Here is a 25269-nt window from a genome sequence, read left to right on the forward strand (position 1 = left end):
AGCTCTGAGGGGATTTAAAAAGGTGGCTGTGGATTTGTGTTGAAGTGTTAGCACTTTCAGGAGATAGAAGAGTCCTGTTGGTGAATCCTGTACCAGTTTCTGGTCCCCTCATGTCTCCTTTCCTTTCTTCAGTAGAAAGACAGCCCAAGGTTTGTGTGAGGCTGCTCCTGGGCTGTGTTACTGTGGTTAGATGTGACCTTCAGTGTGCCCTGGGAAGTTTCACAGTTCAGTCACAGAATTACAGAATGTCTGCTTGGAAGGACCTCAAGGAGCCTCTGGTCCAACCCTTCTCATATTATTGTCTATATGAGATGTCTCAACACCCCCTTGAGCTGAGACTTCAAACTTTCCAAAGTGGAGGAATCCACCACATCCCCTGGGAGACCATTCCAAGGTCTGACTGTCCTCATGGGGAAAATTTTTTCCTCTTGTGTCCAATCTGAATCTCCCCAGGAGCAACTTGTGCCCATTGCCCCTTGTCTTGTCCATGGGACTCCTTGGAAACAGGGAGTCTCCATCTTCTTTGGAGCCTCCTTTAAGTACTGGAACATCATCATAAGATCTCCCCTGAGCCTTCCCTTCTCAAGGCTGAACCAACGCAGACTTCTCAGCCTCTGCTCACACAGCAGGTGCTCCAGTCCTCTCATCATCATGGCATGTATAATCCTAACACCTCTGTCAGAAGAGGAAGAGCACCCTTAACACTTCAAGAGTCACACAACTGCTTCCCCCCCACAGTTGGCAACTGTCACACAGACCCGCTGTCAATCCACAGCAGCTCAGGGCAGGCAGCAGCCAGAGGCCACACTGCGCCTCCCCTGACTTGGTAGCTGCTCCTCTCAAGCCATTTTTTGGCAACTTTCAGCCAAGGCTTTAGATAGCACCTGGCTGGGCAGGCCCCAGACTGCTGCCAGCCTTGATGTCAGAGATGAAACCCCAACCTTCAGTCCACCAAAACCCCAACCCAGGCATTCAATACACCACCCATACAAGGGCTGCAGTGCAGAAGCCTGAGCTGGGACAATACTTGGGGACCTAATGCAGCCTGGAAGGGCCAGCAAGGGGGCAGGAGGGACCCCTAGAAGCTGCAGGAGCAGAAATGGCAAAGAATCATCCCAGGGTGGTAGGAGCAGAGCTGATGCTCTCCATGCACTCTCACCTGAGGAAACCAGAGCAAATTTGCCAGCTGGAAGCACTGTAACCAACCACCTTCCCAGCCTCTCTCTCTGCCTGGTGGGTGTTTGGTTGTAGGTGACATTAATGTAGAAAGACAAAGCTGCCTCCTGAGCATCTAAAGAAGAGATTTATAATCAGCAACCAAGCCACCCCTCCAAAATCCACGCCTTTTGATTGCTACACATTAAAATAACTTTTGTTTGTGCAACACTACATCCTCCACCTGAAATAGAGCGAGTTGTCTTCTCGATCGTCTCCAGGACAGTAAAAAAAAGCATTTTCCGGCTTTTCTGGAGAGGCCTTGTCACGGGGAGGACACTAGGGGGACCCAGGCACTTGTTCTTGCTTGCTACTGGTCCCGGGAGCGGCATCCCGAGGGCTCCCGCATTCCCCATCCCGCATCCCCGCTGGAGCCCCAGCCGAGGGCAGTCCCCGGACCAAGGCCAGGAAGGCAGCCAGATTTTTTTTTTTTTTTGTCTATTTTTTTCCCCTGGATTTGCATAAGCCTCATTTTTACCGTAAAACACGTGTCCTCCCTGGTGGTTGGAGAAGTTGTCCAACATCAAGTTGTAGTAGCTCAAGTGCATGGGGTTGTTTCCTACTTGTGCTTTTTAAAAGTTTTTGTTTGGTTTGTTTGTTTTTATAAATAAAATGTTCTCATAGTGCAGGTGGGGGAAAATGAAAAGTAATCCAGGATGCTCAGCAATTGCTACCTCTATACCAGTAAAGAGTTCTATAAAGAAGAAAAAATTAAGACCAAAGAGAGTTAATTTACTAGTTTCTGTATGTTCCTTAAAATGTGACTGCAGAACACCTGCCCAGCACCACATTTCTTATATTTATGTCATGGCTGGGGATGGTGAAGTGAAGGGAAAATAAAATGTCCCATCTGAGAGCTCAAACCCTGCTCTTTGCTACTGGGAACACCATCACCCAGATTCTAATCTCAAAAGAAGTTTTGGTCATTACTCATGGCCCCCATTCCCTTTGCCAAACATCAGGCATGGCTGCAGTCACATTTTCCTTGGAGAAATATTTTCTCCTTGCTGCCCAAAGAAGTTGCCAAGTGCTAAGATTGAAACCAGAGTTCTTCTGAAGTATCTTTCAGTTCTGATCACCTGAGGTACTGCACTCCCCAGCAGCCAAGGGGGGGGAGGTTTCAGGTTTTGGGCTGTTGGGGTTTAGTTTGCTGCTGGCTGGGGAGTTTTTCACATTCACTCTCATCTTTATTGTAGGGAAAAACTTCTCAGGTCTGCAACAGCAATTAATCAAGCTCCAAAATCCTACTTTCCTTTGCTTGGTTTTTTTGTTTTTTGTTTGACCCTTGCTTTATTTAGGCAATGAAATACCAGCTCATAAAATACTGAGGTATTAGGCTTTCTCTTTGTGGTAGGAGTCTTAAAGTAACTTGAGTTCCTCTGGATTAATTTTTTATTTAAATACAAAATAAAATTGAATCACACCAACCCCTGAAACTAATCCATGAGACAACCTGGTTCTGCCCTGACAAACCACACAGACAGGCCCACAAGGAGCACTGGATCCACATGGTGAGTTTTACATCCAACTCCCAACTACATTTGACAAAGAATGGGTTTCTAGTTTAGACTCTGCTTTGAAGCAGTAAGTCAGCTGCTTGTGACACCATCAAGTTGTCAGTCCCTTTGGGTATTTTACAGCCCTCTCCACACAGATGTGAGCCAGGTGAAGATGCTGGTACTGGGCTTGCAGGCTAAATGAGCTGGGCACCTTTTTATCACCACATAATATACAAAGAATCCAACCTGTTACCAATAGAAGTGTAATCCTGAGCTGCACATTTAATAAGAAGCAAAACCGAAACCCAAAAATAATCCCCAGAATCCACACTTAGAACTGGAAGTCAGACAAGGAAATCAACTCCTAGGTCAAGCAAAACATTACAAACCTCTCATCCTCAGAGAGAAAAAGATTTATATCTTGCAGTCCACATCCATGAAGAGAAAAGGGCTGGGATGCATCAACAATTATCTTTCCTTAGGCAAACTCAGTGCATATTCTTTCTCCCTACACTTCATGGTCCTTCCCCAAAGCAGACAGCACTTGTGCATTTTTGTTTGTCATGTCCCATACTCCTCACTCTCATCCAGACTTGTGTTTTATCTTGGTTTCCACCCATCAGTCTCTTCCTATCCTGCTTCATCACTTAAGGTTCAGCTCATTGCTTTCTCCCTGTCCTGCTAAGGCTGCCCCCAAAGGGCTGCTCAGCTGCATCTCATCTGATCTTTCCACTTCTAGAGCCAACTCTTGGAACCTGGCTCTTCCCTTTGGGAATTATGGGGGTATGCTTTATTTTTTTCCTTATTTCAGGAAAGGAACAAATGTGCTGTATATATTCACTGAACTTCAAAGCTGTGAGGAAAAGCTTGATGAAACAGAGCGGATTCTCTGGAACTGGTTTTGTCTGCTAGGACAGAGGACCTTGAACCTGCTTCTGTCAGCTGCTCCATCCACCCCCATCAGACTGTCAGGCAACCCAGATTCAGCAGAGGCCCCAGAGTGAACACAGCTCTTGTGGCAGTGCAATAGCACAAACAGGCTTCAACACATGTGCAGCAATTATTTACCTGCAAGCTTTACTCCACAAAATAGCACAGCAAGTATCTCATATGCAACCTGACTATGGGAAGCCCAAGTTTCTGTGGATCTACACCCCTCCCCCAAAAAAAGATATCCCAATCCAGTTCAGTCCCATGAATTTCTTCTAAGTCTCTATTGCTGAGCACTCATAAATTCCCACTCTGTATTTGCACATGCAGGGGGCTCTGGGCATACCTGCTGCAAGGTACACAGGCTGGACACCTGGGGGGTTGAGGTTGTTATTGTCACTTAGCAATCTTCCCCCTTCTTCAAAATGTTCAGGCAGGCACAAAAATGTTTCTTTCCAGTCTGATTATACTTATCAGTGTGACTTAGAGATGTCATCATTCCACAAAGTGGTCACACAGACAGATGTTTGCCATAGGACACAGGCTGTCAGCTCAGTCCCTCTCTTTCTCTTGAGAAACACCCAAGAGAGACTTCATCTTCTCCCAGGTGCAGTGTTTGACTTCACTATGCAAAACCATCCCCCTGCATACTCTGCTCAGCAATGTGGTATTTAAAAAAAAAAATAAAATTAGGTCTACCCAGGATAGTTTCAAGTGCTAGAAGGCTTCTTCCTTGTTCACTGTAAAACAAAGATTGGGAAGAAGATATTTCAAGCCAACAGGTCTGAAGTTGAAGCATGGAAAAAGCCTCAAAGCACTTTGGGACCAGCTCAGGGCAGCTGCATTTAGGTTGCAGTCTAACACATTGGCAAGGGCAGACCTGAGCACCACAGGTACCCAAGTGCTATGAAAGGTGCAGTAGGGTTGGCAGCCTCCTCTGGAGATCCAGGTTACTCTTCCTGAACCAGCACAAGAGAGGCAAGGACAGGGGGGTTTCAAAAGGCAGAAGCACAGCCTTGTTTGCCATACAGAAGCTCACCAAAAAGCTTAGGGAATATGGCATCTCCTATGGGTTGGCATCTGTAGACTCAACCATTCTTCTGCCATCTTCAAAGGGTTCATAATTCACTGGGAGAAGCTGAAGAGCTCCCATTAAACCTTGCAAATCCTGCATTGCACCTCCTGTCCAAGTGGTAAAAAAAAAAAAAGAGTTGCCTCTATGTCCACCATCCCCCTCTCCAGTCAACCTAAACTTGGTCCTATTTTTGAGGGATAAAAGCATCAGGAAAATGGTAACCACACTCAGCTAAAGCAGCCTGAAAAGCAGCAGACCCTTCTCCAGAGCAGAAAGAGCTCTGACTGAAAAAAAAAAGCAAACCCAAGCAACCAACTAACCAAAAAAGAAAACAAAAACAAACCACAAAAACCCCAAAAAGAAACCCCCACAAACCCACAAAAAATCTCCATGCCCCCTTTATCAGGGGGCACTTATAAATCAGTTCCCACAAAGTAGGTTTTTAAGTTAACATAGATTACAAATAACCACATAGTTTCAAGAAACTTTATACATCATCTTTTTTTAATTAGATTAGCTTTACAAGCAACTTGAGAGCTCTTTCATAATGAACACTGCTTTTCAAATTACACAACTTTATAGGCAACCTGTAAATGAATCCTGAATTTCTTTGCCTGCTATAGATAAAGGTCTCATATTTTTACAGCCGGCTAACATCATGAATAAAAATAGCATTATGAAGCTTTTATCTTTAACCAGGACTAGACACAGATCATAAGACAGTTTAAAAAATAGTTTTAAAACAAGGACCCTGCTTGGTGATGCTCAAAAGACTTGAATGTTCAACCGACATGAAATGAACAGTTTTAGAAAGAATCTGGAAGAAATGGCTGACATGATTTGTTGACCCTATTGTCATGACTTACACGGAGTGAAAAAAATTAAGCACTTTTGAAACCTGTCCAGCAAGCACAAACCTACACGGTGATTAGAATTTGATACACCCTGTAACTGCCCAAGTTTGAATTACAGAGGGACTGAAATGACTTTAAAGGCTTATGCTTACATTTCTAAACCAAAACCAACCAAACCTCTGTTAAAGTGGTGCTAAAGAAGATGAAGTAGAAGAGGTGGCTTTTTTTTTTTTTTTGCTTGTTTCATTGGTAGCCTAAATGCACTGCAGACCAGACAGTAATGAAGATTTGCACTCCTTGGCCAGGTTGGCAGAGGCACTTACAGTAAAGGTATCCTGCCTGTTTTTTTCTGGGAAGAAAAGAGGAAAGAACTGTAAAGGGCAAGAAGTTCCTGAATAAAGGAAAAGCAAAATCAAAACAAAACTGGGATTTCTGTTGGTTCTCCTAAATGATATAGTGATACTGAATTTTTTCCCCTTTCTGTCAGTTTGTTACTAAACAATTAGCTTTTTCATGTTTTACATGAACAATAGTAATCTTTTTAATAAAAAATTACTGAGCTTTCCATAGAAAAGGTCTCTAATTGAATACAAACTATACAGATGCTAAAATTGTCACAAGTTGTAATATATACAGAAATATTTCTGTACACTCACATTGTTTTGGCTACGTAAGGAAACAAGGGACAGATAGAAAACTGCAGTGGGTAAGCTGATCAACTCTCAAACTCCTGTAAATATGAATGCTGTCTTTAATAGGTTTGCTTTTGTTTTGTGAAACTTTTAAAGCTCAGGAGAAAAAAAAAAAGAAGAGAGAAAGAAGAAAGAAAAAAAAAATTGGAATTCAAAATATCCATTTCTTAAAAATAAGAATATTTCTGCACTTCACTTCTATTTTGTGATGTCCCCTCTCCTTGATAAAAGGAAAACAACATAAAAGAAAATAAGTTTTCTTACTAAATATATACCTCAGTATTGATCAAAAGGCAATGCCTTTTTGGGGAAATCCTTCAGCACAGTGAAAACCTAAAGATGTATTGCACAAGGAACCTACAGTGATGCACTTCAGCTCCTGTGTGCTAACCATCTCCTTGATGCTATATAATAGATCAAGGTGTCAACTCCCAGACCTCATGGGACACCAACATTTGGGAAGAAAACTTTTGAAAAAGCAAATTCTAGATATCCCATGAACTTATATACAAAGGAAAGGAGTGTGGCAAGAGATCTTTAGAAAAGGGAGAAAGTTCAAAATTTTCTGTCAAGTACACAAGGAGGTTCTGGGTACCTCTAATAGCCTAGGAAAGCCCTTGTATATTCTTGGAACTTGATGGTATTTACCAGGTCCCCAAAGCCAATGACAGCAACCGATAGTGTCAAGTTCACTTAGTGCCAGTCGCTTGAAAAAAAAAAACCCAAACCAACCAAAACAACAAACAAACAAATAAAATAAAATTAAAAACAAAAAAAAAAAAAGGAAGAGACAAAGTTCCCTTCTGTGGATTCAACATACAAAACCACAAACTGAATGTTACTGATAGCGAGATACTGATTTGCTTCTGTTAATAAGGTTCAAGAGGACATAGTAAAAAAAAAAAAAAAAACAATACAGCAGCAATCTTTAAAAGTTAAGATTAGTGTGAGATATGATATAAAACAATCAGGTTTTTAGCTGGTAATTAAAGTGCTCCTTTTCAGACTTAAGGTGTAAAGAAAATTAAAGTGATTATCAGGTACTGGCAACCCTTACATTAATTAGGTCTTTCATGGCAGAGGAGAACAGTATGAACAGTTTTACAAAAATAGATTCATGATATTTTGGAGAATACTGTAATTTTTTTTTCTTTTTTTTTTTTTTTTCAGTTTTTTTTTTTTTTTTTTTTTTTAAGACTCAATTTTGACAAACTGTACCTGGTCATACAAAAATTACCCAAAAGTCAAACTTTTACCATATAAAAAAAGGGAGTGATGAATTGGATTCAGGTGGATGACAGGTCTGGCAAAATATAAGAATGGAAAAATTCTATGTAGGGCACTTATTTATGTCCAGATGCATATGCTGTTTCTTACTGATTGCTTATCTTCTTCACATAAGCAGTCACAGGCCTGGAGTCACAATCACATAGTACAATGCTTCAGCAGTCAAAGAATCTTCTGTTTTGATGCAACATTGAAACACTGTTTGCTTCTTTATTAAAATGTTGGTTTGTGGATGTTCCTTGTTATTCACATTCAAAAGTTAATAGATAGCATCAAGATTTATCAGGGAGAATAGCAAGGGGAGTTGCTAAATAAAAGGCTTATAAAACGTCTTTCCCAACGGAATCAGAAGGTTTATTAAGTTCAACCCTCACACCTTTTTCACCTGCAGAAATAGGAAAAGGAAAATGGTATTATTTGTCAGCAGTTCTCAAAGTATTGTCTGTAAAATTGCTTTAACTTTCCAGATTTCTCCTTAGAGTACTTGGAAGATCACCCAGTACAGATGGTTTAGCAAGACACCTCTTTTTGTACAAAAGTGCTCTGTAAAGTTAATGGGCCATGGTTACTCATCATCTCACAAAATGGGCATTTATTTGGCTGCCAAAAACTGATACTTCTCATTTTGGAACTTTGGAAATTTACCATTCCAGCCTTTATGCACAAAGGTAACTTCTGAGAATGGCCAATTCAGAATCTGAGGATACTGCCCATTGTTCTGGAGCAGAGAATCTGGAGTTTCTGGGCATTTACCTTTGTAAAAAAACCTGAGGGGTTTTTAAAAAGCAATCTGCCACTTGACTTGCTGTTAAAAAGAAAAGCCAAAACAGCCAAACCAAACACAATCCACACCTCTTCTGCTCTTCTATCTAAGAGTTGACCTTGAAGTGACCCCCAAAATCTTCCTAACTGGCACAGTATCCCAATCCCATATTCAAGAAATATTCACACATACTTTTGCATGGCTTTAGTTAGACTGATGCTAAGCCAAAAATTAATAGTTTGTTTTTTTATTTTATGGAACTTTATTAAATAGTATTTTCTTCTCTGTCAGTGGGAAGTAAAAAGCATCTTGCACAAGTTTTGCTGCAGATACAGAGCAAAGAATGCAACTGTAATTGCAAACAGAACTGGAATCACAACAATGTGATGGTATAAATCCATTTTCAGGGCAAACAGATACCAAAATTTTAACAACTGCTCCAACCCATCCTTCCTTCCCTAAGTGCCTGCAGTTTAAGGGGACCCTGGAGAAGGAGATGGGCTGGGGGGAGACACAAATGCAGAGTCAGTGGCTGCACCAAGGGGGAATTAACTCAACTGCAGCTTCTAAAGCTACTCCAGAACTTCAGAAGCTTAATGGCCATGAATGGAAATCTCAATGGGAAATGACAACCCTGTGTCTTTGACAGCTCTCTTTACAGAGCTTTTGATGAAGCCAAGGAGAAATTGGCCCCGAGTATATGTGCACTTGTGGTCTACCTGATTTGGGTTCATTTTTAAGCTAATGTAACAAGGATAAAATCGTGATGGCAATCATGAGGCATGACAGAAGTCCTAGGCCATGTCTCCTTATAATGCTAATTTGAACAGGAAAATTAGATCAGCTTCCTCTTGAGGGAGAAGCCAGAAAAGGAAAACAGATGCTAGATACATGGAATTGGAAGCAGAGGAAGTAACTCCATTCTTTGATTCCAGATTTTAGTTTTATGATACAGAGATTCTAGTCCAGTTACATTGTATTTGCTTGTTGAATCACTGTATTTAATCAGAATTATTTCCAGCCCCCTCAGTGCTGCAGTGCCTCACAATCTCCTGTATTTATCTTCCATATCAACTAGGGAGTAAGTGCATCTCCCACAGAAAAATCCTGAGCAGCCTCAGAGGAAGTGTGGGCAGGACAAGGCCCTGACCTGGATTTCCCAAGTCACAGCATAGCAGCTCAGCCACTGCATCACCTTCCCTGTAAAAACTGCCCCTCAGCCTCAGCCTGCTTTTCTTCCCTTCTTTGTGCACAATGTGGGCCAAGGAAATGAGGTTGGACTACAGAGCTAGTCCAAAACCAAACCAAAACACACACCTTCCCCAGAAGAACACCCCCCCCCCCCCCCCCAGAAGATATTAACAAGAGATTTACCTGTTAGATATTTTACTTTAGCTCGTGCTCTCTCATCTGCATCAAAATACCACACTGTTATTGCGTACCTAGGGAAATGGATGGAAAAAGAACTCCTGAACTATGAAGAAAAAAAAAAACAGTGAAGCACTTGACATAAAACACAACCTAAGTGAGATGATCTTTCTTCTGTCAGACTGAAGTATTTCATAAAGCACAAAGCAAGCAGGTGTTTTTTTTTTTTCCTTTTAGTAGGTATTTGGCTGAACAGTCATTAAAAAAGTGACACTAATGCTGGAAATTTAAAGTTTCTTTACCCTGGTGAGCTACTGCTAAGGTTCTTGTCCAGAACTTGTAATACAGTCTCTGCCTATCACCTGGGCCTCTGACCTAATCTTTTACTTTACTTGGTCAAGCTCCATCATGGAGTCACACTGCAAAAAACCTCTTTGTTTGCACGTTGGCCATAAGGGAAAATTAACTTCCCCTCCTTCCACATCTCCTCCAGTTTTCCACTGCCTGTGGAGGACTTAAGTATGAAATGCCAGCTACTGAGAAAAGACTTGAAGGAGCTTTAGTAAATGGCATTTCAGTTTCTGACACTGCTGGGAGCACAGAGAGGGCAGGGAGAGTGGTACAGCCTCAGGACAGGCTGCAGGAGGACATGCTGGTGCCAGTTAAAAGTTGCTTCTTGCAAAGGTCTTATCTCTGGGCTCCAGTCAATGTGCAGTGCCTTTGCCACCCAAATGTGCAACATGAAGCCTGGGTGAAGGACTCCAATGATTTACCCAGTAACACCACCTGGAAACACCACTCAGGGTGTGGGGGCAGTGAATGCAGGTACCTTTAGCATCATTCACTGCCCTCCAGTGAGGGACAAAGGAGACAGCAAGTTCCCTCTGTGACTCAGACAGGGAGCAACTCCTCTAATACTTCAGAGAAAGAACAGATTTGGTGGATCAATGATCCTTTCTGCCCCACCAGCCCTCTCCCAATTCCTAAGCCACTCCTAGAATTAAGACATGTGAGTGAACATGAGTATTTCCTAACAACTCCCTAGCCCCAACAAAAAAAGGCATGAGAGTGAAGTACCCAGTGAGCCTTTCAGGAACACAGTAATGTTCTCAGGACAAAGGGAAGGGATCACAGTGCAAAGCACTACAGAGAAATAAGGATGACAACACCCCTTGGCTTAGGTGGGGTCTGCTTGAGACTGCTGATCTCCCCAACTACACCTCAAAAACTTCTGGTGTTTCCACTCCTCCCTCCCACCCACCTAGGAGGATGTTTTCTCCAAAATAAATCTATACTGATGTCAGACCTTTTAGCAGCACAGCAGAAGCCTAAATCAATCAGGAGAAATAAAAATAACCCCACCTCTTCTCTGCACAGTGCAACTGGAACTTTACATGGGAAAACCTGATCAGGTCAGGGTTTATCAGGTGACTCATTTCTCATTAGGGTTTGCTCATTTGTTAATCAAAGAGGCATCACAGAGAGCCCAGAAGTCCTACCTTGTAGCAAATGCTGGCTGTACTTCATGAGGGTTGCGGCGATCAGACCAGAAGAATAGCAGTCTATCAAATTTGGGTTCAATATCAGCAAATTGGGCTTTACCTTCTGGAAATATCCGAAGCATTCCTCCACTTACCTATAAATATTAAAAAGCAGTGCTAGAAAACAATGTATTCCAAAGTACTGAAAACATTTCAAACACTTGGAAGTGAAATAAAAAAAAAGCCTTTATCGGATGCTAAAGAACTGATGAAACTACAGCTTATCTGATGGACTTAACAAAATATTTTACACTGGATCATTTGAGTGCTTGCAAATATCAAACTTCCATTCATGTTTAAGTATGAAGCTGTGGGTATAGATGGGTTGTTTGGAGCTGGTTATTTGTAGCTTAGTTATTTGTAGCTTTGCCTACTCAAAAGAATGGACAAGACTGGCTGATACTACACAGGTGGCTGAAAATATGCCAATACAGATGAGAGAAATATTCTATTTCACATCCAACTTTCACCCTTCCCTATTAATGAGATTGGTCCATTTAACAGCAGCACAAGTTTATGTCATGTCTGTAATTAAAATGAGGCAAGACAAGGAAACTACAAACTGAAGCTTGAATCTCTATTCCTCCTGGCCAATTTAGATCTCTTTCCTTTGAAAAACAGTTGGCTCTACCTATGCATGCCTAGAAAACAGCCCAAGTAGGTGGGTTAATTATTTTTAAGCTGCATTAACATCTTCCTAATGATGGTACTGATGTTGTGACATCTACCTATAGATAACCACCTAGTAGAAGTCATAACAGTGTAAGTACTAGTAAGGTAAATTGCTATAGATGACTTAAGTGTGACCCAAATCACTGAACAAGAAGTGACAATTTGGATCACTTGGTTTTCCTAAAAAAGTGTGAGCTTGTTTCTTTCCTAACCAATACCCTTAGTAACACACTACTTTGTAATTTAAAATAGATTTGGCAGGAAGTTAAATAGCTTTGTTCATAATTAATAGCCAACTAGTATATTTCTCACAGTTACTGTGAAAATGCAACTGGTTTGACTTCCACACTCAATACATAAAGTATGTATTCCTTTTTTCCCCTGAGAGAAACTGTAAATCAACACAAAAAATGTCCCAAAGCTGCACTTCAAACTATTCAGTTCAACAAGTGCACTTATGGGTGAAGATGCTAGCATGGCAAAGAAGGGTAGTATTTTATTTTCTAATTGAAAGATCAAATCTGACATTTCAAAGAGCAAGTCAGAAAGCTTCAAGTGCATCTATTGCTGACTCAGCTTTCCCATCTCACAGTTTTAGGTGAGTATTTTCTCTCTTTCACTGTCTCATCCAGTTCTTATAAAAGAAAGAAAATCTCTCAGCTGCAACCTGTGTTATCTCTGTCTGGTGCACTTAATTCTGCTTATGTGCTTTTCCACATACTACTGCCCAAGTAGGACAGAAGGATCAGTAGTTATATCTATATTATTGGTTGTTTTTTCATATACTATGAGAAGAAATTCCTCCACAAGTAACTGCACTGCAATCAAGCAATGATCAAAGCTCCCTGCATTACTCTCTCACTTTCAGTACAGCAGGTTAACTACATCCATTCTTCAAATCTACCTAGTGCCACTGAATTACTAGGAAAATCCTTATAAAATTAACTTTGTTAGCCCATTTCTGGAGAGTTTTTAATCAGTGTTTGTTAGTAAATTCTTCACCCACTTGAACCATGTTAGAAATCCTGTATCTACATGACACAAAGATTTGTGCTGCTTTGAACTATACTGACTATAGCATTAACCATAACACTTGGGTTATTTGAACCTTCAAACTACTATTTGAAATCCCAAACAACAGCATATTTTTGTAAGCATACTCAATTAGTGATCTTATTGCACAAGTAAACCCAAGATTCAACACAAATATAACGAAAAATAAACTAAGAGCAATTATCTTTCAAATATCCTTTATTTACTCTTTGTGTACATGTGGGTGTTTACAAAAAATGTACACTAAGTTGCATAATTAGGTATTTATGAAACTTGGATACCAGCAGAATCATATAATTCTTCAATCTCACTGTTAAGGAGGTTCAAAACCTTGAAAATAAATATCTCCTTTCTATCTGGCTCTCACAACAGAATCAAGGGGGCAAAGGATATCCACAGTTAACCTAAGAATACAACTAAGGCCCAGAAATAAGCACCCAAGCAAAGACCTGTTGCAAGTATAAGTAAAGAAAAACAATAAATGATTGCATACCTTGGCATCCCAATCTTTATTAAGATAATATATACACGTAACACATCTTCCATCTCCATTTGGATTATCAACATGGCGCACGTATCCTGTTCCATTGCCTGGATAACAAGCCACCATAGCCTACAGTCAAAGAATTAAACATGATAATTAATTCCTATTAATTAATAAGGTCTGCAGTTTATCTATATTAATTCCAAAGTAATTCATACATAAGCAACAGAAAAAATAAGTTTGAAATAACAGGAATGTTTGGGGGTTTTTTAAAATGTGTTTTCTTTCTAGTTAAAAACTTGCTTTGAACACAAACATGTCTCCAGCAAAGGCATGAAACACATTGAAAGGAACTGTTAATGAAGTTATGGAAGGTGGGGCTGCTCCCATGTGGTGACTAATCCTTCAGACTTCCCTCCCTTGAATGAAATAAAAGAAGAAAAATGCTTTGTGTGCAGTCCAGTAGCACGCGCTTCTCCTTGTGATAAAACTACTTGTTTTCTAGGCTCAAGTTCACAGACAGTTATCTTTTTGTCTTGTCTTTTTTTTCCTGTGTTTCCAATGCTAAGAGCTCCCCCTCAAAAAGCAGCAGCAAAAATTATTTTTAGGAGGCTTCACAGACAAGATCAGGAGCCCACCTTACTCAACCCCTCCAAGTGCATTCTTGGGCTCGTGTTTTGCTCTGGATATAGGAGGTCTCTCAACCTTTACTGAACAAGCCTACACATTCAAGAGATCCATCCTTTTTAGTCACCAAGTGGGAAACTGAAAAAAGACAGGGAACAGTCCTCTGCAACAACCTTCAGACATCAAACAATTCCCAGTACAGAAGCAGATTTCACCTCCCATGCTGCACTTAGCTGATTTTCAAGACCACCAGAAGGTGGTTTCTGAGTCTTCAGCTGTGCTGATGTGCATGTGAAACAAACTGGCCAGCCTGCTGATGGACTGCTTGATTAGCTATCAGTCTACATGGCTGATTTGTTGTACAGCCTGTCCCTCTATCTTTTCTACATTTGCTGGAAATTGTCATAATTTCAGGTTTTTGGAAGAGATCAGAACAGTTTTCCAGGCCAAGCCCTCAAGGCATTCACAGGACTCAGATGTCTGCAGTGACAACATCCTATCTGCAAAAAGGCATAAGATTAAAAGAAAAGCAAAAAAAGTGGGCTTCTACCAGCAATCTGAAACACATCTAACCTCAATGAGTGTTTACTATCTTAAAAAGAAACCAAACCAAACCAAACAATTTAAAAACCTTTAAACACAACGACTCCAGTCTAAATGTAGCTTGGTTAAGTTAGAAATAAAAGTCATACCTCTGGGTTACAAACTCTTTCAGCTCTCCTACACTAAATATAAAAAATGGTTTTCCCAGTAAGTGTTAACTGTGACAATTTATCCCATCAGAAGTATTTTGAATCAGTGCATTTTTTACTTTATAGTGGTAATTTAAACTTTCCCCCACCTCTCAAAATAACAATTCAAGCTTTCCACTGTTTGTATTGCTTGCAAGAAACTGCTTTGAGCAGGCTGAGAAACAGCATGAAGTACTTGCAGCTATAGCAGTAAAAATATTTGTATATCACCTGTAAGCAGAATGTATTTTGAAATAATTTTTAAATCTTTTTGTGTATACTCTATTAAGGGAAGAAGCAATTTGTGGTAGTTTTCTAGGCAGAAATCAGAAGAGAGTACATGCCAAATAGCAGCAACCTAAAAATTAAGCCAAACTTCATTCACACCAGATGAAAATGAGTATGAAAAGGACTCAAAACAACAATGTTTAACTATAGATGTAATTTGCAGAATAGGCACTTCAGCTTTTCAGTCTCTTTACACTGTAATTACAGTGCAGTCATCATTACAGGTCTCACATTATGTAAACATATAACACAATATCAAGTAATGTGACCCAATATTTGGCAAAGTCATTACTTACCAGTTTTGCTGCAGGAAGATAAACCCACAAAAAAAAAAAAAAAAAATCAAAACAGTGAGTTGAAGATACCAAATAATGTAGTAAGAGTTCTGTAATTTCCTTTCTTATGGATAAAAAAAGGAACAAAACAAAAGTGAAGCTGGGCTGGAAGAGGAAGAAGGGATTTGGTTTGTACAGAAAGCCAACCCTCTTTAGAAAAAGGCTGGTGTAGCACATAAACCTTACCAAGCTCTCATGGAACATTAACAGCACTGAAAGCAGGTCCAAACCTGTAAGAGCACTACTAAACCCAGGAAAGGTTTCATTTAAGGGGATTTGCTGAGCAGTATTATGCAATTTAAACCTTGATGTGAACTGTTTGGGATCTGCATCAAGCAGCTCCTAAACCTCATTCAGAATGAAGAAAATGTATAGATGGAGTTGCTGGAGCAATGGCTCACTGGAATTACAAGGAGTTAGAAACTCCTTTAGATATGAAAAGGTCTTCTAAATTACCTACATATCTGTCATTGAGCTAAAAAAAACATCCCTGGTGTTAATTGTTTAGGACAGTTCCCATGTTGCTCTGGTTAACACAGGGTTTTATCCATGGGCACCCCTGGTTGCTGTCTGTTCCTCAGAAAGATAATTTTGCAGTTATAGAATCAATAAATTGCATCCTCCTGCTGTAGTTTTCTTTCTAAAGTGTTGGAAACTGGGTACTTGCTCTCTTTGCTGAAGAGAAATCAAGAAAGAAATCTTAAACATCACATTGCTGAAGAAAAAGAGAACCAGGAGCACTTTGTGGGAAGTGTAGGGAAAGCTGTCATCAACTCCACATAAAGAGCAACCATGTTCAATGACCAAAGCATTTCATAGAATCATTTGAGACTAAAATATTACCAATGTTTTAAAAAAGCCCTTTTTTTTTTTTTTTTTTTTTTTTTTTTTCCACTTTGGAGCCTGAAACTTGTTATCATCAGCTGCAAGAGAGGAGAAACAGTTTTGCTGTGATAACTTATCTAATATGTATTTGTTCTAACAGTAAGAATGACTCAGCCTTTAGTGGCAAATTGGAAAGCAAACAAAGTTGCCAATTAGCCAGCATATCAAAATATACATTGCTTGTGCCAAGGAGCATGACAATTCTCTCTCCCCAGCTGAACTATGATAAGGAAAGTCACAAAACTTAGCAGTTTCCAGGACATGGGAAATAGATTGCTCGGTGAAACAATATGAAGCAAAGTTTGTGTCCAGCTGTCACATATTGCAAGATTACCCACATGGAAAGGACAAACTAGGTGGTTAATTTAACATTTTGTGATATAAATAAGCAAGCAAATACATCCATGTCAAGCAGAGAGAAAATCTTAGGTTTGGGGCTTTTTTTTAAAGAAAAAAAATTGTCAGTGACAGTCAAGAGAGCCATGTGAGACCAGAGTGTCCAAGACTCCTTAATATTCAGACTATGAGCAGTGAAGTTGCTCCAAAACAAAGAGCTACCAGTTTCACTAGTTGTCCCACAAAAGTAATTAATGTATTCCACTCAAGGCATTACTTGTATTTTCCTAAGACAAGGAGGTGTCCCCTTTTGTGCTTCTTGGGCATCCCAATTTTTAAGCATTCATTAATCTTGATTTCTGGAAAGACTGTGTTTGCAAACACTTTGAATATTAACCTTCTGTAACCTAAGAGTATTCTCTTTCACAAGCCCTCATGCCTAGCACATGAGCACTGTCCTAAGATACCCTCTGGAATTCATGAGTAATGGAGAAAGCATGAAAACACTCTGGTGACTCTGCAATCCACCCAGCTTGTGTCTATCAAACCTAAGGACTCAAACACTTAAGCTGCTGAGCACTCTTTCACATACAGATGTTCTAGTTGCAAATGTTTAACTCTGGAAAATTAACTTTAGGCTCTCATCCCAAGCATTAAATTGTTAACAGAAGAACTAACTGGAAACACAGACTTTTTGTTAAGCATCAGCATCTTTAGTGTGTCAGCCATTCGTGGAACTAAATGCATGCAGGTAACATCCAAAGGAATAACCCACTACCCAAAGTCTTGTTCATGATGTAAAAAGCCACCCAACCCTGGAAGACACAACACCTCAGTGCAGGAGAAAATTCAGCCTCAATGGGAAGCCTCCATCCCCTTCACAGAGAAGCTTGGCAGCCTCACCCATATATAAAGGAGAAAAACTTGCAGGTAAACAAACTGAAGCTTTTTAATTTGTCCTCTCCATTCCTCTCCCAGCTGGATACCTGTGAGTTTAAGATATTGCTCCTTAAGAAAAGGAGGCAGTAACAGCAAACTCTTAGGAAAGAGAGGAAAATACTAATTATGTGACAACATAAAATTCCTTAAGGAGGGGGAAAAAAAAAAACCTCAAACAAAATGGAGAAAGGACATGTGTTCTGTCATACTCATTTATTAATGTGAAATAATTTTATTGTTTAGCTCAGACTGAAGAAAGCTGCACCAGCCCAGGAGATGTCACTTTTGCTGTTTGCTGAAGGAACTGCAAATCTCAGTGAGCAAAACAAGATGTCTAAATATAAGACCGATGACTTCCTACCAAAATTTATCAGATGCTCTCAAAGTCTTCACTGGAAATCCTTGGCATGGGTCATTTCACAGATTATTCAAACAAGCAAACTAAAGAACCCAACTAACCAACCAACCAAGAAAACACCAAACCCAACAAACCACACCAAAAGTCAACACTTGAATGAAGAACCAAAGAAAAAAGATTTAAAATCTGACCTGTCCCTGTTTGGTCCATCCAAGATGTATCCCAGTTAAAGAATGTGTTCAGCCTGACAAACAAGTCTTGAGGAAACACTAAGGTTTTTCCCAAGGTGTACAAAACAACAATCAAATGCAGGAAAAAAGAGTGTATTGGTTCTACCTTGCATAAGCATAGTCAGGATTGCTGACTTAAACACATCCATGTGGTACAACTTGGCTTGGATTCATAATCTTCTCAAGCTTCAGAACTAAACAGGAAAGTTGCAACACAAAGAAAATACCAACTGGAGAGAAAATCCTGTCAGCCCTACCCATACCAGAGGAAGCTGAAAGGGGTAAAAACCCCTCTTTGGGACACAACTAATCCAAACATTTCAATACTAACTTCTGAGTAAATTTTCAAGCTGATATCCTGGACAATCCCTAGTGAGCAAGGCTGGAGAACCAAGTGTTCATAGAATTCATCAGTGACACTGGAAAAGCTGGAGAAAAATACTTGGACCTGCAAAGGTTCTCTCATTAAAAACCATGCCCCTCAGTCACTGTCACTGGAGAATCTGCCAGAGGAAAGCAAACTACTGGTTACTGGCTTAAAAATTAAATAGCACACTACTTCACATGTCCTCAAGCCACAACAGGAATCTGTAAATCTGACATAAACATAAAGAAGAGGCAGATTCATTGCAGCAGCTGTGGTTCATTTAAGTCCTTTCTCCTTATAGTAAGTTATCACTGCAGCCACTTAGCAAAGGAGTATTTTCTCTTGTATTTTAGCTGCAGTTTAAAAGAAAGACCACAAACAAAACCCCAGCTACCTCAAATACCAGCTATTTGAGTCATCTTCTGGCAAGTACAGAGTAAGCTGCTCTTCTAGGAAAAAAAAAACTGAAGGCAAGAACAAGAATCAGGGTCACCCCAGGCTGGGGTCACTGCTCTCCTGGGGCTGCTGGAGGTAGCAACAGAAGTTTCAGCAGGACAGGAGCTTGGCTTGAGCTGGCCAAGGGAAGGCAAACTGAACAGAGCTGAAAAAGGAACTCAGAGAGGAAGGGAGAGAGCAAAAACTGAGAGCTGACATAGCTTCTTCCACTATAAATAGAATCAACACATAGCTATGCACATGGTTTACATCTTCTGGGAGCTTCTAAGCAGTCCACAAACTAATGGTGGCCTGGCCTGACCTACCTCACTCTTTGCCAGGTCTTTCAAAGCAATGGCCCATAGGAGATTTCTGCTTGGTTTGGACAGACCCTTGTTTCACAAGGCAGCAGAAACCACAACCAAGAAACATAATGGAACCAGACTGCTTATTTCTAACTTGCCAACCACACACTGACTGCCCAGACTGCAGTTCAGTGGCAGGCTCTCCACCTTCTCTTTAAATTAAGCCACTGTTACTCTTTTCTTTGTTTTAAAGTGATGTTTACCTGCTTAGAACATTAATTTCACACATCCCAATGAAAAAAACACACATCAGAAGGCAGGAACTTTTATGCTGGTTCAGTGGCTGTGTTCAGCCCAGCACTTAAGAGTCAGAAGATCCCATGTGGGGCTTGAAATTAAGCAAAACACCTTAAATGTAACCAAGATGCCACAGGGCAAACAAGCTCAGCTATTCTGCACTGTAGCTACATAAAGTTTGGTATTCCTCCTCTGTTGCTCAATTCTAGTTGCCCTCACTCAACAGCAAGATCACACAAAGTTGATTTCCAAACATCATGCCTTTAATTCATGCTCTAAGAAATGCCTGCAAGACTTTTGAGTTGCTGAAGAAACTTGCATAAAAATATGGACAAATCATCAGTTTTCCCAAATGGCACAGAAAATCCAGAACTACTGTTAGGTCTGATATTCAGGAAATGATTGTTAATGTGTGACATGCTGACACTTCAGTGAATAGATCCAAGAAATAAAAGACCTACACAGGCAACAGAAATTCTCATTAAACTCTAAAACAAAAGCCATTCGCCTGAGGAGATGGTGGAGATTCTCACAGCAACAGAAAAAGCCCCAAGGAAAATCAGGCACATCAAAAGGTGAGGTGCTGGAAGGACTGAAACCAATATTACAGACATAACAGGAACACCTAAAATACACTTCCTAACTCCCTGCTGAAGCCCTGCAATTCCTAAGGAGACTCCTACTAAGCTGAGATAACATTTAAACATTAATGAGGTTCTGTCTGCTCTCCAGTACCTGAGCTTGTAAAGTTCCAAGTCTCAAATCTCCAAAGGAAAAGAAATTGCTGAGTCAGCTTACAAGCTTCAGGGCTAAAAAATAAAGATTGTATCTCTTCACTCTGGCATTTTCCAGGCTGCCTGCCAAGTTAGGTAAGAACATGCCCTCTCTCAAAATTGTGCCAGTTTAACTAAAAGGTGGTGTTTTAAAATGGAACCAATGAAACCAATGCAAACACCTTTGCAGTCTTTTAATCTTCTGAAGGCCCAGATTCCATGGAGTTAACTCCATGGAGTTAATCCAAGTGCTTATTGGGAAAAAATACATATTAAATAAATACTAATTAAATGCTTATTAAATAATAAATACTAATTAAATTATGAAACATTATTCAGAAAATAAAACTGGGTTCAAATTTTAAAAAAGTATAAAGAGAATTGTGCAGTAGCTTGAAAAGGATATTAAAAGTGAAGTTTATCTAATGCATCTCTGGATATAAACATTGACTTCAAGGCCAAACCACCTGCATTGCCTTAAAAAAAAATTAATATAAGCACATCCAAAAACTATGTTAGTGCTTCAGTGCCCTAAGGTTTAACATGACACACTCTGATTGATAGTTTTGATATCAAAGTCTACTATGAACTTAAATAAAAAGCCAATAACCTAGAACAAACACATAAAAACCTCCCCCAGCTATACCTAATCAAGGCTTGACAAAGAAGGTAAATGAAAAGCAGTCACCATGGGCAGAAAGCTTTTTCAAAAGCCTGGGAGCAGATGCCACACTAATTTGCAGCTGAGAAGGGTTTCAAAAGCATACTTTGTGTTAACCAAAATCTGTCTGCTTTTAGATTGGATAAGTTGATAATACACTTCAGATTCCAACAACTGTTGGATAATGCAAAATGTGTTTGCAGAATCATCTGGCTCTCCCTGTCCCCTCCCAGAGCAGCAGGCTGGTGACTCAGTGTTTTGACACTGTACAAAAATCTGATGGGGAATTAAGTCTGTCGACACAAATTTTATGATGTTAAGCAAAAACAGACTCTTAAATGCTCTGAAATTAATAATAACACTTAAAAAAATAACTTCTTTGAAACATTTCTCCCCCACTTCCCCCAAGAGGGGGCAGAATGTTCTGCTCTCACATGATGGGCTCATCACCAGCCAAGTTCCATCACCAACCATTCAGCAAGAGTGGAGACAATATCTTTATAAACTAAATATAACACAGTACTAAACCAGATTACAACAGTGCACTAAAATAGTAGAAGCTAAGTCTCCTTCAGCTACATCACTTAAAATGTATGCTGACAATACTTTGTGCACCCCAGATTTTCAGTGCCAAGCACAGGACACCAGCAGGCAGCCTGGTGATGACACCTGACAAAGCATCACTGCCTATTTTAAGGTTAGGACATAGGAGCAATGAATTTGTCCAGGTGTGAGGATTTACTGGATAAACTGAACTTGCATTACCTTAAAAAATAAAGCTATGCATACCAGCCTAAACTTCAAAGCCTGACACTTTGATACTTCTTAATACCAGGGGAAGTTGAAAAGAAAGAAACCTGAAGGATTAAGGGAGTGGCAAAGGGTTGAGAAGCTTTATTTTTAAACAAAATCTCCCTGTAACATCTGTGACAGTGAATGGTTGAGAAATTGGCCATTTAAATAATACCACATAGCCTCAGTGCCATTCTCTCCCCAAAACTATATGTATGGAGAAGCCTGGAACTTCTTCCTTATAGAAGAAACTGTACATTATAATTTTGTTAAATGCTAGGAGATTGATATATATAAAGGACTCATTTTAGTTATTTCATTTCTTACTTTAAAGCAGAAACAAAATTGCAGTTTTAAGGCACAAAATACCCATATAACTGAAATACAGCTTGCAGAAGAGGTATCATTACATCAATTTGAACACTGTGCAACTGCATAGTAACAGGATTGCATGTTTAGCACCACAGCCAGAAACCTGAAGGTACATGTGACTGTAAATATCTGAAGTTTACTGCTTCTACATGAATATTACTAAAGCATCTGATTCAAGGTCTTAGCTGTCACCTCTAGATTTTAACCACAGAAAGATTTACTGCCAGAAAGAGTATGTAGAGAAAAGTGACTTCAAAAAAACTGTTTTCAACAATATTGGCAAGGGCACAGACAAGATTCAGCATGCCCACAACATTCCAAACCTGACACCATACACTACAGCATTTACTCCTACTACTAGAATCCAGACAATTCTTTGAAATTATTTAAAAATTAAAAAAAAACCCCAAATAACTATGCACTGAAATGCTAATAGACAAAGTGCTGATTTAATTTGTATTAACACTGTTCAAAAGCCTGACAGAAGTTTAAAGCCAAAAAGCAACAAACAGTAATAGGCATCCAAACCACCTACAATTAAAATCCAAGAAATGCTGACTCTGCCCACACTGTTTTTTACATAAACTGTCTCCATCCAAGCCCTTCTTCCCAATCCCACCATCACCCTCTAATTCTTCAGTGCCAGCTTACTGACTCTACAGAAAATCTATGCTCAGGGCAAGATCATCTTTAGGTCAGGAGCTCCTGCAGAGAGCAGAGCTCCCTGGTGCTGCTCCACCAGGCTTTGCCCCACTCTTCTACAACCAATTCTGCCCCAAAAAAAACAGCCTGATGGAAAAACACATCACCCTGATGCCTTGGGAATAATAAAATGTGCTGTGTTCCCAGCTATCAGCTGATTAAAAGGAGCCCATCTGGTTTGTTCCAACTACATTTATACTTGGCACAAGGGAAGTCTTATGAAAGCAACCAATCCTGGAAAAAAAAGTTACTTGCTTAATTCATTGCCACTATTTCACTAAGAAAATTAAAATTATTAATTGAATTAATCCACTTCCTAAGAGGCAAGCAGGCTTCTCCACAGATCAGCTCTTTTCTGACAATACCTGTGGCTAATATCTGACAATCACTACTGTTATGACTGCCTGTAACTCCACAAGTATCATGGTTACAGTAGGATGCTCACCTCAATTCTAGTCTCAAACTCAGAAGGAGGCAGAATCCAAACTCCCCAGAGAGGGATGACAGAAGAAGAAACATTATTAAGTGTCTGAAACCTGACATTGAGGGGAAGAAGAGAAAAACCTCTCTGGAACTATTTGTCACTGAGAGCTTTTCCCTCTTGCAAGGCATTCAGCAAGGCACAGAACTGAGACTTTCTCTCCCCAAAAAGTTAGAGATCCTAACCCTGGCTGAGCTAGCATACAGCCAGCACTTAAAGACTCTTAAACCTTCTTAAAAGCACAGCATTTAGTAAAAAAAGGAAGCATGCAGTATGTAAATTGTTCAGCCATGGACCATATTTTAAATGAAATTTCTCCATCTTTACTGAAAATAACAGATAGTCTAAAAGCTGTACCTGTGTACACTAAACAGTAGTTTCTGGATAGGAGGCAGCATTTCAGGAAATTACTGCTAGACAGGCACCTGATTTACTGACTTCAATTCCATGTAGTAGATGGCTCTGTATTATACACTAAAGATACTACAGGTCCCAGAACTCACTCTGGATCCTAAGTCTTCATGTGTTCTGAGATGTGCAGCCACAGAGGAAAACCAATTATGAAGCCTAAGAAAGGCTGAAGGGAATAAAAGGGAGGAAGAGGAGGAGTGGAAGAACCCATGGACAGCAGAGGCACTCACCAAAGATGCACTGCAATAAAAAAAAGGTACCAGCATTGGTTCTATTGGACTGCCCTGCTACTAACCCCCTACTGCCCCTGTACTCAGCTCTGGTGAGGCCACACCTCGAGTCCTGTGTCCAGTTCTGGGCCCCTCAGCTCAGGAAGGAGATTGAGGTGCTGGAGCAGGTCCAGAGAAGAGCAAGGAGGCTGTGAAGGGATCCAGCACAAGTGCTGTGAGGAAGGGCTGAGGGAGCTGGGGGTGTTGAGGCTGGAGAAGAGGAGGCTCAGGGGAGACCTCATCACTCTCTCCAACTCCCTGAAAGGAGGTTGGAGCCAGGGGGAGGTTGGGCTCTTTTCCCAGGCAACTCTCAGCAAGACAAGAGGGCACAAAAGGTCTCAAGTTGTGCCAGGGGAGGTTTAGGTTGGAGATTAGAAAGAATTTCTTTCTGGAGAGAGTGATCAGGCATTGGAATGGGCTGCCCAGGGAAGTAGTGGATTCTCCGTGTCTGGAAATATTTAAAGAGACTGGATGTGGCACTGAGTGCCATAGTTTAGCAACCGCAACGATGGTTCAAGGGTTGGACTTGATGATCTCTGAGGTCCCTTCCAACCCAACCAATTCTATGATTCTATGAAATCAAGCTGCCAGCACTAACAACTGGGATACCCCAAAAAGTCTCAACTATAATTGTTTTTCCATGTCCTCTGGTGCAGCACAAAACATCTCAGATATCAGAACTGCAACTGAAAATAAGAAAACAGTCACTATTCCATGCACAGCAAAGTCAGATCTCTACCTGGATCTACATCTATTCCTGGATCTGCATCTATACCTGGATCTGGATCCACCCATCTGCACACAGAAGGCTGCTCACATCATCTGTCTCCCAGATAAAATGGTCACACCCAGTGGCCTTGCAAAAAGCTAACTAGAAACAAACAAACCAAAAAAATTTCAACTTGCAGGGGTTGGAACAACAGGTAACTGAAGTGTTCCTAAAAAATAATCCTACATTAGTTCCAAATGGAACTGAAATATGTTTTAAATAATCACCTAGTTTTTGCTGGGGGATGGGTACACACAGAATTATTATCTATAAGGAAGATGTAGCTTTACTCTCTCTGGGAAGCTGTACCCAAGCTAGAGGGTGGGGAAATTGAATTTAAAAAGTGGTTTGGAATTTTCCCACATTCTATGGCAATTTTTCTCCCGAATTAATTCCATTGGAACTGTAGCAGCTGAAGCCTCAGTGCTGAGGAGGGGTCTTTCCTTACTGGCTTTGTCTTTCAGTGAAGAACC

General features: G+C 40.3%; 1 protein-coding gene across 1 annotated transcript in view; it reads right to left on the minus strand.

The window, feature by feature from the left end:
* Nucleotides 1–5205: 5205 nt before the first annotated feature.
* Nucleotides 5206–25269, minus strand: part of EGLN1 (egl-9 family hypoxia inducible factor 1) — a 36648-nt gene continuing 16584 nt past the window's right edge. The window contains exons 2-5 of the mRNA XM_030448739.1: nt 13443–13562; nt 11183–11319; nt 9690–9757; nt 5206–7937 (exon numbers count right to left, since the gene is read on the minus strand). Coding sequence (XP_030304599.1) covers nt 7873–7937; nt 9690–9757; nt 11183–11319; nt 13443–13562 — 390 coding nt within the window. The 3' untranslated portion in view covers nt 5206–7872. The remainder of the gene's footprint in view (nt 7938–9689; nt 9758–11182; nt 11320–13442; nt 13563–25269) is intronic.

The sequence above is a fragment of the Calypte anna genome, chromosome 3, assembly GCF_003957555.1.
Source record: "Calypte anna isolate BGI_N300 chromosome 3, bCalAnn1_v1.p, whole genome shotgun sequence".
In the NCBI taxonomy this organism is placed as follows: domain Eukaryota; kingdom Metazoa; phylum Chordata; class Aves; order Apodiformes; family Trochilidae; genus Calypte; species Calypte anna.